The following is a 13,601-nucleotide window of genomic DNA, read 5'->3' as shown; positions in this document are numbered from 1 at the left end:
CGTACGGTTCATAATATGACTAGAACGCATCAGGCACCCAGTGATGATCATTGAATATATTGAGGTCAGAACATTGGAAAGAGAATGAAGGTTCCAAGACCCAATGGGGAGAGCTTGCAACTAGACATTGGGTAACTATATTCTAGCGGAATAAGTACTCAAAGCAAGGCTCTAACTCCCTAAATTGAAGCAATTACCACCACCTCTAAAGCCTTTTCAGATCATATGAGTGGTTCCAGCAATTATCCGTAACACTCAAGGAACTCGTGCCCGGTTAATTTCAAATGTATGCTGAAATCAGGTCTACAACCTGATGCAACCACATTCACATGCAATATTCATTGATATTTTTTATGGGGAAAAAAAAAACCGAGTGCCCAATTAAACAATTCTTCTCCTCAAGGGTAGAAATAAAGGGAAAATGTGATAATGGAGGAGGGTAAATTATAATGCTTATGGAGAGAAAAATGTTATAAGTGAAAATGTGATAAGTGAACGTTAAGATGGATAACATGACGTTATGTACTATGATACCGTTAATTCTGTTATTGCAATTATTGTAGATGTCAAACCCCCAGCTGACGGCTGCCTGTGATGCTGACTACAAAAACTGACGTTGACACTCGTGTTTCTCATTCAGTCTCCTCGTGCTACTGCTGCTGCTATCTCTCTCTATCTCTCTCACTATTTGTCTCTCTGTATCTCTCACTATTTGTTTGGCTTTTCATCACATCATAACAGCAGCAGCAGAAGTAGCAATTCATCCCATTCATTTGCTACCACAACATGGCTTCCACTACTACTACTACTACACCTCCTCTAGGTTCCATTCAATGCTCTTCATCTTCTCATCTATGCTTACACCGCTCATTCATCATAATCATGATGCTAGTGGAGTGTTTATCAATACCCTATCTATTTTTCATGCCTGTAGGTGCACAGACCAACAATGCCTTCATTGCTTCATTCCTTCAACCGCATAATAATGCTCGGGCCGCCGTAGGTGTGGCACCAATCTCTTGGGACCAAAACTTGGCCAACTACGCTGCGAGTTATGCCGCCCAAGATGCTACCCAACGCCAGTGCCAGCTTGTGCACTCAGGTGGCCCATATGGCGAGAATCTCTTCTGGGGTAGCGGAAAAACTTACACTGGTATAGATGCTGTAATGGCATGGGTGGCCGAGTCGAGGAGCTACGATTATCAATCCAACAAATGCATTCGCAATGCAATGTGTGGCCACTATACACAGGTGGTGTGGAGTAGATCCACCGCCGTTGGTTGTGCAGTGCAAGCATGCCCAGATGGCCGTTCCACCTTCATCATCTGCAGCTACAATCCCCCAGGAAACTACCTGAATCAACGCCCATACTAATGTAAATTTTTGTAACCCTTGATCACTTTGGATTCCAATGAATAATAAAATGTCTGTGATTTGATGTAATTGAATAGGCACATACCCATTTCTAATAAAACTTTAGATTTTTATATAACTTTTTATAATGCTAAATCTATCTACCTCACATTACTTTTTAATGATTTGGACTTCTGGCCGCCCGTGTTCCTACTCATATCAACAACATAAAAGTTAGTTGACATCTCAAAGGGCATGAAGCAAGAGACTTTGATTGTGCGACCCTTCAACATTAACGTCTATCTAGTACTTACGGCCACAAATTCTTCATCATCCATCTAGCTCATTATCACTATCACAAAAACTAACCAAGACCTTGATCCATGTTATCAAGTGTATGTCCATAGCAATAGTTGTCATGAAAGGAATCATTTAAGAATCACTGATACATTGATTACAAATCAATAGTTTAGCATTTCTCATGCGTTGCGCGAATCCTCCAAAAATTCTAGCATTGCTTGGAAACATAAACAAGAATTGACTGGACATATTAACATGAGATTTTTGGGTATGAGTGGTAAACATACCCCAGAATAATAGGAACCAAAGGCATCTTGTGCCCAATGGCAAAAATCCATATAAGCATAAAGACCCAAGTGAGAACAAGCCCAAATGTCGTAGAAACCAATAGAGGATTGTGCAAAATACTTAACCTCTCTTTCTATGATCGCATTTTCATAACGAAGGACACCATGAAATGCATGGTATGCTATTGCCACACCCATTATTATAAAATTGAAGTCTCATCTCTTTGAACGTTAATTTCCTTACATCTCCGCCAATCTTGTCTCTTTGATAGTTACTTCATTACATCTCCAATATTCTTACTTTGTTTCTTAGATCCTTACAACTATTGGATATTGCCTACATACTAAACAACTACAAAGTTAAGCTACCATGCCACTCTTCCCTTGTCTTAGTTACTCTTACTTTATTAGACCTTTAGACAGTATAATCAGATGGGTCTAATGTTAAATACATTACTTACAAAAGCTTCCAATGTAGGCCAGTGGGCAGCCATTTCAAATAAACACCAGCTTGGGAAAAACAAGACAAATGCCAATACTTCATCTCCATATATAGAAGAGAGCCTAACTTTTGAAGTAGAAGAAGAAGAAAACAAAGATGTTTCACTTACCTAGGGACCATACGTCGGAATTGAAACCATATGGGATGTCTGCACGCAACTCCACACACTTATAATTTGGTTTACCAAGAACCTGCCATAGACCATATATATATATAAATTCTTGATAGAAACAAGACACATTATTTGCTAAAGCACAATGCGGAATAATTGCCTTTTTGTGTCCATTAGCAATGATTGTATCACATGATTATACATGCTACTATTGTTACCCATATATACTTTCGTAACAATACAGCGTCATTGCACAGTGAGGCTTGTAACCATAATCCATAATGTAGTCATTTGATTAAGGAATAACTTTTTATGATGCTTATACATGATTCTTGATGATGTAATATAAGTTCTTAGGATCAATTTTGCTTACTTTTTACCTTCAAGTTTGTGGTACAGAAGGATAGCTGGGCCAAGAGGACCCCTTCCCAATCTGTTCCCATGACCTACATGTTGATCCATTCTGGATTCCCTGCTGATGATGAAGAAAGACTCTCTAACACATCAAAACGCATGCCCTCAAGATTCAAAATCAGGTCCTAGAGAATAATTGACACATTAAATATAGGAAGGAAGTAAAGAGAGGGAAAGCTCTGCTATTGAGTGTTTTTTTTTCCTTCCTTACACAACCTCCTGCTACTGATATCACATTGAAGTAATAATGTAAGTCTATTTTTTCGATGCATTGCTGATCAACAATCAAAAATGTGAAGCAGGCAACGAATCATTCAACAAGAAGATGGAGGGGATCTTTAGTTGCATTGTCTACAATGAGTGTTTCTCAGCGTGACAGGGCAAAAGGCTCTGTTCCTCTCCCAGAGAGATGAGAGAGGCAGAGGCGCAGAGCATGAGGGGAACATTAGTTCGAATGTACAAACAGATTGGTTCCATTATATATATATATATATATATGCATGGGATAATAAGAGAAAATTTATTCCTCATAGAGATAACTTGAAGAGCAAATTGCACACAGAACTTCACATCTCCTTTAAACATCCTATTACATCACACTCTTTTTGTAAGCCTGCCCACAGCTAAAATTAAATATTTGAAGTTAAAAAACAAATGAATTACCTTGAAATGAAGGTGACACCTGTTGCTCCATGTTTTTCAACAGTCTCTAATGTTACATTGCCAGAAGCCTGAACGTTTTGCAACAAATGATACAAAGAGTTACATATATAAGTTTTGATGAACAAATAGTCTCTTGACTGCCAGTTACTTGGCAGTGTAGGGTGTGGCATCCCATTTTATTTCATGTTTTCATTCCAGCTGAAATATGGTATATATGTATGCTACTACACCCAATGAGATATGCCATGCAATATGGATCACTTCCTAACGTTTTCCAAGAACTCTGTGCACTTTCCAAGCAAACCAGACATTGATCCCAATGTAGTTCAGTTAATGCAATGATGCAAACTCTCTTTAGCTATATTCATGACTTCCTAACTACATTGAGATATTGGGTTGACAAGCATTAAGCCTTAAGGAGGTGATCGCACCTATATTAGATGAACTGAACCCAATACCTCTGTTTCAACTTGCCCATCAACAAGTTTGACTGCTTGCTTCAGCATTGATACGTCAACATATAAATAGACATGTATGGTTCTATAGATATAAACATGGATTCTGCTTATCTATTCCTCCTGTGTCTTCGCGGAGGGATTCCTTGATTATGGCCTTGAGGTCATAACTGGAAATGAAAAATGAAAGCGAGATTGATCAGAAGAATTTATATTGCATCATCAAGTGATACTATCATTCCTAATGGACATATAAAGGCAATTCCTTCACATTATGCTTTAGCAAGTAATTTCTTGTTTCTGTCAATAAAATTTGCAAGCTCTTATACTGTTTTCAACCCTTGGATTGTCAAAAAGAGCTAGTTAAACTGTTAGTCTAATTATCTCAAACTCGAAAACATCTGGATGTTTGTTACAGTGAATGTGACATTAGAACTATCTGATTATACTTCAACATCAATCTTCAGCTTATAAACCATAAGGTTACCAGTTTTCATCAGCCTTTACATATTTGATTTGTACTTATGACTTTCTAATGCACATGTAAAGACAATGGTTTCAGAGATCTAAAACATAATGGCTTGCTTTTTATTTATTCATAGTGTGCAAGGCCTAGGTTGCAGAGCAAAGTAAACACGGTTCTTGATGCTCCTTTAGATCTCGGCCGGTTCCTGTGACTTCGGGCATGTTAATTCTTGTTTATGTTTCCATCAAATGCTGGAAGTAGGGAAATTTTCGACCCTTTTGTCATTATTAAAAATGTTAACCAATTTATTAGAAATAGATTGGTCGATCGTTAAACGATTGCTTTCACGACTACTATTGCAATTTGATAAGGAAGGTTATACTGAAATCGAGAGTTTTCTTAGAAATGGACGTGTGTCAATTCAATTACATAAATATAGTAGGCATCTAATTATTTATTTAAAGATGATAGGCATCTGACTTTATTCATTGGAATCCAATGTGATCAAGGGTTACAAAAAAATTTAATTAGTTAGTATGGGCGTTGATTCAGGTAGTTTCCAGGGGGATTGTAGCTGCAGATTACGAAGGTGGAACGGCCATCGGGACATGCCTGTAATGCACAACCAACAGCAGTGGATCTACTCCACACCACCTGCGTGTAGTGGCCACACATTTCATTGCTAGTGCATTTGTTGGATTGATAATCATAGCTCCCCGACTCGGCCACCCATGACATTACAGCATCTGTACCAGTGTAAGTTTTTCCGCTACCCCAAAAGAGATTCTCGCCATACGGGCCACCTGAGTGCACGAGTTGGCACTGGCGTTGGGCAGCATCCTGGGCGGCATAGCTCGCAGCGTAGTTGGCCAAGTTTTGGTCCCAAGAGATTGGTGCCACACCTACGGCGGCCCGAGCATTATTATGTGGCTGAAGGAATGAAGCAATGAAGCCATTGTCGGTTTGTGCACTTGCAGGCATGAAAATTATAGCATTGTAGGGTATCAATAAGCACTCCACTAGCATCATGATCATGATGAATGAGCGGTATAAACATGGATGAGAAGCTGAAGCAGTAGTGGAAGCCATATTATGGTAGTAGATGAATTGTAGTTGCTGCTGCTGCTGATGTTATGATGTGAAGAAGAGCAAATAGGGACAAAGACAAAGGGATAAGAAACAGCAGCCGCAGCTAATAACTCAGGAGTGAATGAATGAGAAACATCAACGTCAACGTGGGGTTTTGTAGTCAGCGTCAAATACAGCCGTCAGCTGTTTGAGAGAGAGGGAGGTTCGACATCTTCAATAACTATAGTAACAGAATTAACGGTCTTATACTATGTTGTGTTATCCATCCTACCGTTCAATATCCATATTCACTTGTTTATTGTTATTACAGTTTACCCTCCTCCATTTTTACAGTTTCCCTTTATTTCTCCCTCATACCCCTAAAGGGAAACAAATTGTGTTACAAGGGGGGGCATGAGTCCCTTGCGTGTTACATATAGTTGAGAGAATAAAAGCACCTTTGGATGGAGCTCAACCATAGAATTACTTAGAGAGAGGACCCCCACCTCGTGTTCTCAAGAGGTTGCATTTGGGGGAGATCGATAAAGACTTCACATGGCTTGGGGTATTTCTATCTTTTTCTTTATTTGATATCCACTGGTAAAAGTTTGTCTACATGAACTGATCATATAAGAACTGCCATATAGTCTAAGCGGTTCACGCGATTTACGTTATTGACTTGCATTTCTTGACTCAAGCTAGATGTGGCATTTCAAGGAGGTTGAGCCTTGGTTTAGGTTTTCATTACCCAACATTGAGTACTTATTCCATTAGAATACACTCAATCAGTGTGGTTGCAACTCCCATCAAATAGATATATTCATTCTTTAGGACACTCATTCTCTTTGCATTGTTCTTCAGCCTCAAATGGTGTCGTGAATATGCACCTCGGCATATTCGATGTTCACCCTTCGGTAAGCTAATGAGTCTTGGTACCACATGGTTGTTCAGATTTTGATCGCCTAAGTCCTTGTTCTCATCACAAGGGCCATCTGAGTGCACCAACCGGCATTGTTGTTGGGCAGGATTTTGGGAGGGGCATAATTCTACCCCAGCTGGCCAAGGTTAATCCCAGTATGGGGCTGAAGGAATGAATTCTAGATGGCTAGGATATATTTTTGGTTTGTGACTCCACCATAGTTGTAGAATACTTAGCATACAATATGCATACGACACATTCGAAACGTATTCTACATTTTTTTAAATGCTTAGAATATGTATTCACTCATATAAAATATGTTAAATACATGTTGAATACATATAAAATAAGTGAACACATAAGTGCCAAAGTTCCACACATTCTAGAGCAAAAGAAGTGTTAGACTTTCTGGCACTGTGATAAAAATCTAGCAATGTTGCTATTTTCTTTTCTTTTCTTTTTCTTTTTTTTTTAAACATAAACTACACCATAGTTTCCATTACCAATGCAATAAGCAAATACAAACCTATAATGATACATTTTAGTGGTGGGTAAGATATCCCCCATTATGTAATAATTGAAACCAACCTCCACCTATGGAGGGAACAACCATCGCGAGGGTACATATTGCCATTCCATTTTGTCCTTTCTCTCCACAAAAACTAACAAATCCTTCCATTTTCCTTTAAAGGATTGTTGTTTCAGAAAATTCATATCTTCATTACCCGTGAAGGAGATAAGCATCAACCAAATTTCCTTCACACAATGAAATGTTGCTATTTTCAGCAATAAAAGTACTGGTTTAAAAGGGTTAGTGCCACGGTTTCTCCAAAAATTGTTGGGACATTGTTCTCAGGTTTCTATCAAAGAACAAGAGTGACAATAATAATGCATTTGATGGTGTAATCTCAAGTAACAATTGGGAGAATTTCAAGGCCTCAATATAGGTTTTATTAACTCTTTATCTTTGCTCTTAGAGCAAAAGGAGTCAAACATCAATGTATACAAGCTAGTTCGTAATAAACAATGATCCCTAAAGATTGTTCACTCTTTAGCTTTGCTCTTAGAGCAAAGGGAGTCAAAGGTAAATGTATACAAGCCAATCCGTAATAACAAATGATTCCGGAATATTGTTATCAAATCCATCCCATATGCAATGGAGGACAATGAAGAATAAGAACTTAAGTATTCAAAATGCTGACAACCATGTGGAGTTGGAAAGACTAGGACTCATTAGGCACCCAATGGCGAACATTGAATATATTGAACATTTACCATATTCTAGCAGAGTAAGTACTCAAAGCAAGGTTCTACCTCCCTAAAATGAAGCATGTAGCATGAGTCAAGAAATGCGAGTCAATAACGTAACTGGCTCAGACCACTTAGACTATAGGACTGGTAGTGGGAATAGAAGTTCGTATATGGTCTCTTCACATAGACAATAGATAGTTTACTAGTTGATATGAAATAAAGAAAAACTTTGCAATACCACACCTCGAAAGCCTTTTCGGATCTCCCCAAACGGATCCTCTTGAGAACCCACGTGGTGTCTTGTCTCTAAGCAATTCACATTGGAGCCCGATTCATCTGTGCTTTTATTCCCTCAATTATATGAGTGGTTCAAGTAATTATTTGTAACACTCAAGGAACTCGTGCTGCGTTAAACAATTTCTTTCCTCAAGGGTAGAAATAAAAGGAAAATGTGATAAGGGGATGAGGGGATGAGGGTAAATTATAATAAGTATAGAAACAAAAATGTGATAAGTGAAAAATGTGATAAGTGAACGTTAGGATGGATAGATAACATGATATTATGTAGTATAATACCGTTAATTCTGTTATTGCAATTATTGTAGATGCCAAAAACCCCAGCTGACGGCTGCTTGTGATGCTGACTACAAAAACTGACGTTGACACTCATGTTTCTCATTCAGTCTCCTCGTACTACTTCTGCTGCTATCTCTCTCACTATTTGTCTAGCTTTTCATCACATCATAACAACAGCAGCAGAAGTAGCAATTCATCCCATTCATCTGCTACCATAACATGGCTTCCACTACTACTACTACTACTTCACCTCCTCTCGGTTCCATTCAATGCTCTTCATCTTCTCATCTATGCTTACACCGCTCGTTCATCATAATCATGATGCTAGTGGGGTGTTTATCAATACCCTATCTATTTTTCATGCATGTAGGTGCACAGACCAACAATGGCTTCATTGCTTCATTCCTTCAGCCGCATAATAATGCTCGGGCCGCTGTAGGTGTGGCACCAATCTCTTGGGACCAAAACTTGGCCAACTACGCTGCGAGCTATGCTGCCCAAGATGCTGCCCAACGCCAGTGCCAGCTTGTGCACTCAGGTGGCCCATATGGCGAGAATCTCTTCTGGGGTAGCGGAAAAACTTACACTGGTATAGATGCTGTAATGGCATGGGTGGCCGAGTCGGGGAGCTACGATTATCAATCCAACAAATGCATTCGCAATGCAATGTGTGGCCACTATACACAAGTGGTGTGGAGTAGATCCACCGCCGTTGGTTGTGCAGTGCAAGCATGCCCAGATGGCCGTTCCACCTTCATCATCTGCAGCTACAATCCCCCAGGAAACTACCTGAATCAACGCCCGTACTAACTAATGAAATTTTTTTGTAACCCTTGATCACATTGGGTTCCAATGAATAATCAAATGTCTGTGATTTTGATGTAATTGAATAGGCACATGCCCATTTCGAATAAAACTTTGGATTTTTATTTAACTTAGTATAATGCTTAAATCTATCTACCTCACCTTACTTTTAATCATTTGGACTTATGGCCGCCCTTGTTCCTACTCATGTCAACAAGATAAAAGCTAGTTGACATCTCATAGGGCATGAAGCAAGAGACTTTGATTGTGCCACTCTTCACCATTACGGTTTGTCTAGGACTTGCTGCCACTGATTCTTCATCATCCATCTAGCTCATTATCACTATCACAAACAATAGTCGAGACCTTGATCCATGTTATGAAGTCTATGTCCATAGCAATAGTACTCATGAAAAGAATCATTTAGTAATCACCGATACATTGATTGCCAACAAATAGTTTAGCATTTTTCATGACAAGGGGGTCCAAAATTTCTGGTGCGCGAATCCTCAAAAAGCCGAGCATTGAATGGAAACATAAACAAGAATTGAGTGGCCATATTAACCTTAGATTTTTTAATTTCCTTACATCTCCGCCAATCTTGCCTCTTTGATAGTTACTTCATTACATCTCCATCACTCTTGCTTTGTTTCTTAGATCCTTACAGTTATTGGATATTGCCTACATACTAAAAACAACAACTACAAAGTTAAGCTATCATGCCACCCTTCCCTTGTCTTTCTTACTCTTATTTTATTAGATCTTTAGACAATATAGACCTTTCACCATAAGGATTAAAGCACAGCATCCCAAGAAGATCAGTCCAGAAGATCTATAGAGATGACAGCAAAGATAGAATCAAGAAACCAGAGATAGTACTTCATTTAGACTAACCAAAAAACAAATGGTAGAGAAATTTATCGAAATGAATTATGAAATGTGCAAGTGGAGGATGACTCTGATTGTAAAGAGAACGCAATTTCTAAAAATTGTAAATAGCAAAATTACTAAACCTTCAAGGGAACCAGAAATTAAGGTGTGGAACAAGGAAAGCTCACAAAGCACACATGGAAATGATGATGCATCCAATACATTGATCTTGTAAATGACCTTGATTTCTCGAAAATAATCAGGTATGCTGTAAAAGAATGCCATGAATCCTCTAATAGAGCAATGGATATCAATTCGCTGGGCTTGCCACAATGACATGTGAGAAACCAACCTAGTATACATATTGATCGAAAATTGACAATTAGCACTCAACTCACCATTATCAGTGGATATAATCCCCTCAAGACTCTTTTATTCTTATGTCTTCTCACCTTACTCCCCTTGCATAAAATGGTCAAATATTTTAAACACTAGGGTAATTTGGATCCACTTTCCCCAAACTTATCGTAATAACCGTCATAATGATTTAATCTCTCTGGTGTTCACCTGCTTCAGGTTGAATTGCAAAACACTTATTTAGTGTGGTTTAAAGTAATGAAGAGCAGCTTTGGTGCGCTCGACAGCGAAGCCTGTGGTGAGCACAAGAAGTGATTTTTTCCCCGATTCCACTCTAGGGGCCCCCTACACCCTAAATTGGCTCTAGGAAATTTAGGAAAATCTGAACTACGAGTGATCCTAAACAGACCCTAGCTAAGTCTGACTTAGGATCAATCCCTCCCCTAGAGCAAACAAGCCACAGCGAGTTGCTCGCTGATAGAAAGAAAGAAAGAAAGATATATTAACGTCTTCTAAGGCCAAAATTGCCCCATGAGACAAATGGTTTACAACAAAAATGGGGGTATTTACCCATTCATTGAAAGAAAAAATAAAAACAATCCCGCAGTAGATACTTCATCGGCTTAGCAACAAGTGTAATTATTGTCGCGCGGCATTTGTTGCCTTGAACCCGACCAATAGACTATCCAAGCCTGGGGTCAAAACCGAGCCTAGGCTTCACACCTACCATCACTGATTCCTCCTTTAGTACCTTACTCGTGAACAAGGAGAGGGAAGGGTACTTCATGTTTCTAAATTACATTCACAAGAAATGTGAAAGAAATACACACGTACACATTAATACACACTGTCATGAGCACATACAACATACAAAGTGAAGATTTGAGGGTTACAGTATAATCAGATGGGTCTAATGTTAAATACATTACTTACAAAAGCTTCCATTGTCGGCCAGTGGGCAGCCATTTCATATAAACACAAGCTTGGGAAAAATTGTCATTACTTCATCTCCATATATAGAAAAGAGAGCCTAACTTTTGAAGAAGAAGAAGAAGAAAACAAAGATGTTCAAAACAAGATTTCACTCACCTAGGGACCAAATGACAGATTTGAAACCATATCGGATGTCTGCATGCAACTCCAGAGGCGTATAATTTGTTGTGCCAATAACCTGCCATAGACCATATTATATATATATTCTTGATAGAAACAAGACACATTACTTACTAAAGCACAATGCGGAATAATTGCCTTTTTATGTCCATTAGAAATGATTGTATCACATGATTATACATGCTACTATTGTTACACATATATACTTTCGTAACAATAGGGTGCCACTGCACAGCATAGTGACCCTTGTAGCCACAATCCATATGTAGTAATTTGATGAAGGCTTATTTTTATGATGATTATACATGATTCGTGATGATGTAATATAAATTCTTAGTATCAATTTTGCTGACTTTTTACCTTCAAGTTTGTGATACACAAGGATAGCTGAGCCAAGAGGACCCTTTCCCAATCTGTTCCATGACTTCATGTTGGTCTATTCTGGATTCCATGACTTCATGCTGATGATGAAGAAGAAAGACTCCTCTAACATATCAAAAACGTATGCCGTCAAGATTCAAAGCCGGGTCATAGAGAATAATTGACACATTAAATGTAGGAAGGAAATGAAGAGAGGGAAAGCTGTGCTATTGAGTGTGTGTGTGTGTTTTTCCTTCCTTACACTGCCGCCTCCTGCTACTGATATAACATTGAAGTAATAAATAATGTATGTCTATTTTTTGGATGCATTGCTGATCCAATAATCAAAAATGTGAAGCAGGCAATGAATCTAATAATTGCATTGCCTACAATTACAATGGGGTGTTTGTTTCTGGGCGTGACAGGGCAAAATGCTCTGTTCCTCTGTGTTCAGAGAGAAGACTCAAGAACATCATCATGAGGGAAACGTTATGTATGTATGTATGTATGTATGTATGTATGTATGCAGTTAGAAATTAGAATGAAGTGAAGGTATGAATGAGAGCTAAACAGAGGAGCAGAGCAGAGGAGGTGAGAGGTGGAAAAGGGGGGGGGGGGGGTTCAAATTTTTATTTTATTTTTTATTTATTTTGTATTTATTCGACTGCTCAGTTACTCATTTATTTCTCGTTTATTTATTTACTTATTTATTTGTTGTCTATTTATTTATTTATTTATTTATTTATTTATTTATTTATTTATTTATTTATTTATTTATTTATTTATTTTCTTGTTATTTTCTTGTTTATTTATTTACTTATTTATTTATTTATTTTCTTATTTATTTCTCCTTTATTTATTTATTTACTTTTTATTTTCTCGTTTATTTACTTACTTATTTATTTCTCCCTTTTTTCTTTTTATTTTTTTATTTTTTTATTTTTTTATTTTTTTATTTTTTTATTTTTTTATTTTTTTATTTTTTTTATTTTTTTATTTTTTTATTTTTTTTTATTTTTTTATCTTTTTATCTTTTTATCTTTTTATCTTTTTATCTTTTTATCTTTTTTTTTTTATTTTTTTTTATTTTTTTATCTTTTTATCTTTTTATCTTTTTATTTATTTTTTTTTATTTTTTTATTTTTTTTTTTACTTTTTATTTTCTCGTTTATTTATTTACTTATTTTTGTTTTTATTTTTATTTCTCGTTTACTTATTTATTTATTTATTTATTTATTTATTTATTTACTATATCTCGTTTACTACATATTTACTTATTTCTCTTTTATTTATTTATTTTTCTCGTTTATCTATTTATTTCTTTATTTACTTGTTTATTTACTTATGTATGTATTTATCCTTTCATTTGTTTTTTTATTTACTTATTCATTTGTTTGTTTGTCTCTTTGTTTGTTTGTTTGTTTGTTTGTTTTTTATCTATTTATGTATTTAGTTGGTTGATTTATTTATCTATTTATTTATTTATTTTATCCATTCTTGGTTACACTTCCTCTTCTTCTTCTTATTCTTCTTCTTCTTATTCCTATTCTTCTTCCTCTATTTATTGAACAATGAGTGACTTGATACTTGCTTTCTGATAACTAAAACTTTGTTAATCTTGAAGCACGTACCACCATGTCTACTTCTTCTATTAGACAATCCATCATGGACACCCAAAGGTAGCTCGTTGATAGGGGCAAGTTGCATGTGTTGTTGGGACCAAGTGAAGAT

The 13,601-nt window shown here is 37.0% G+C and overlaps 3 protein-coding genes across 3 annotated transcripts in view; 1 reads left to right on the top strand and 2 right to left on the bottom strand.

Moving 5' to 3' along the window:
• The window catches only part of LOC147853260 (serine/threonine-protein kinase Nek5-like), a 39,536-nt gene extending 27,587 nt beyond the window's left edge, over positions 1-11,949 (bottom strand). The window contains exons 1-2 of the mRNA XM_087333002.1: positions 11,936-11,949; positions 2,935-3,000 (exon numbers count right to left, since the gene is read on the bottom strand). Coding sequence (XP_087189128.1) covers positions 2,935-2,997 — 63 coding nt within the window. The 5' untranslated portion in view covers positions 2,998-3,000; positions 11,936-11,949. The remainder of the gene's footprint in view (positions 1-2,934; positions 3,001-11,935) is intronic.
• On the bottom strand, positions 5,084-5,641 carry LOC147853262 (pathogenesis-related protein PRB1-3-like). The gene has a single exon (XM_087332851.1). It carries the CDS (start codon positions 5,639-5,641, stop codon positions 5,084-5,086), a length of 558 nt encoding a protein of 185 aa, XP_087188977.1.
• Positions 7,566-9,176, top strand: LOC147853261 (pathogenesis-related protein PRB1-3-like). Its single transcript, XM_087332849.1, has 2 exons — positions 7,566-7,623; positions 8,737-9,176. The coding sequence occupies exons 1-2, from the start codon at positions 7,566-7,568 to the stop codon at positions 9,174-9,176; spliced, it is 498 nt and encodes a 165-aa protein (XP_087188975.1).
• Positions 11,950-13,601: the final 1,652 nt, after the last annotated feature.

Source organism: Azolla caroliniana, unplaced genomic scaffold, assembly GCF_043228905.1.
Source record: "Azolla caroliniana isolate FFs.n. ecotype wild unplaced genomic scaffold, voAzoCaro1.0.p SCAF_17, whole genome shotgun sequence".
NCBI classification, from domain to species: Eukaryota; Viridiplantae; Streptophyta; class Polypodiopsida; order Salviniales; family Salviniaceae; genus Azolla; species Azolla caroliniana.
The sequence above is the reverse complement of the archived record's forward strand: the minus strand, read 5'-3'. Positions and strand labels throughout refer to the sequence as shown.

Excerpts from the sequence above, each read along its gene's own strand:
- LOC147853262 (XM_087332851.1), bottom strand. The coding sequence starts at position 5,641 with ATGGCTTCCACTACTGCTTCAGCTTCTCATCCATGTTTATACCGCTCA.
- LOC147853261 (XM_087332849.1), top strand. The coding sequence starts at position 7,566 with ATGATCCCTAAAGATTGTTCACTCTTTAGCTTTGCTCTTAGAGCAAAG. Across the intron at positions 7,624-8,736 it reads TAGAGCAAAGGGAGTCAAAG|GTGCACAGACCAACAATGGC; the intron begins GTAAATGTATAC and ends TCATGCATGTAG.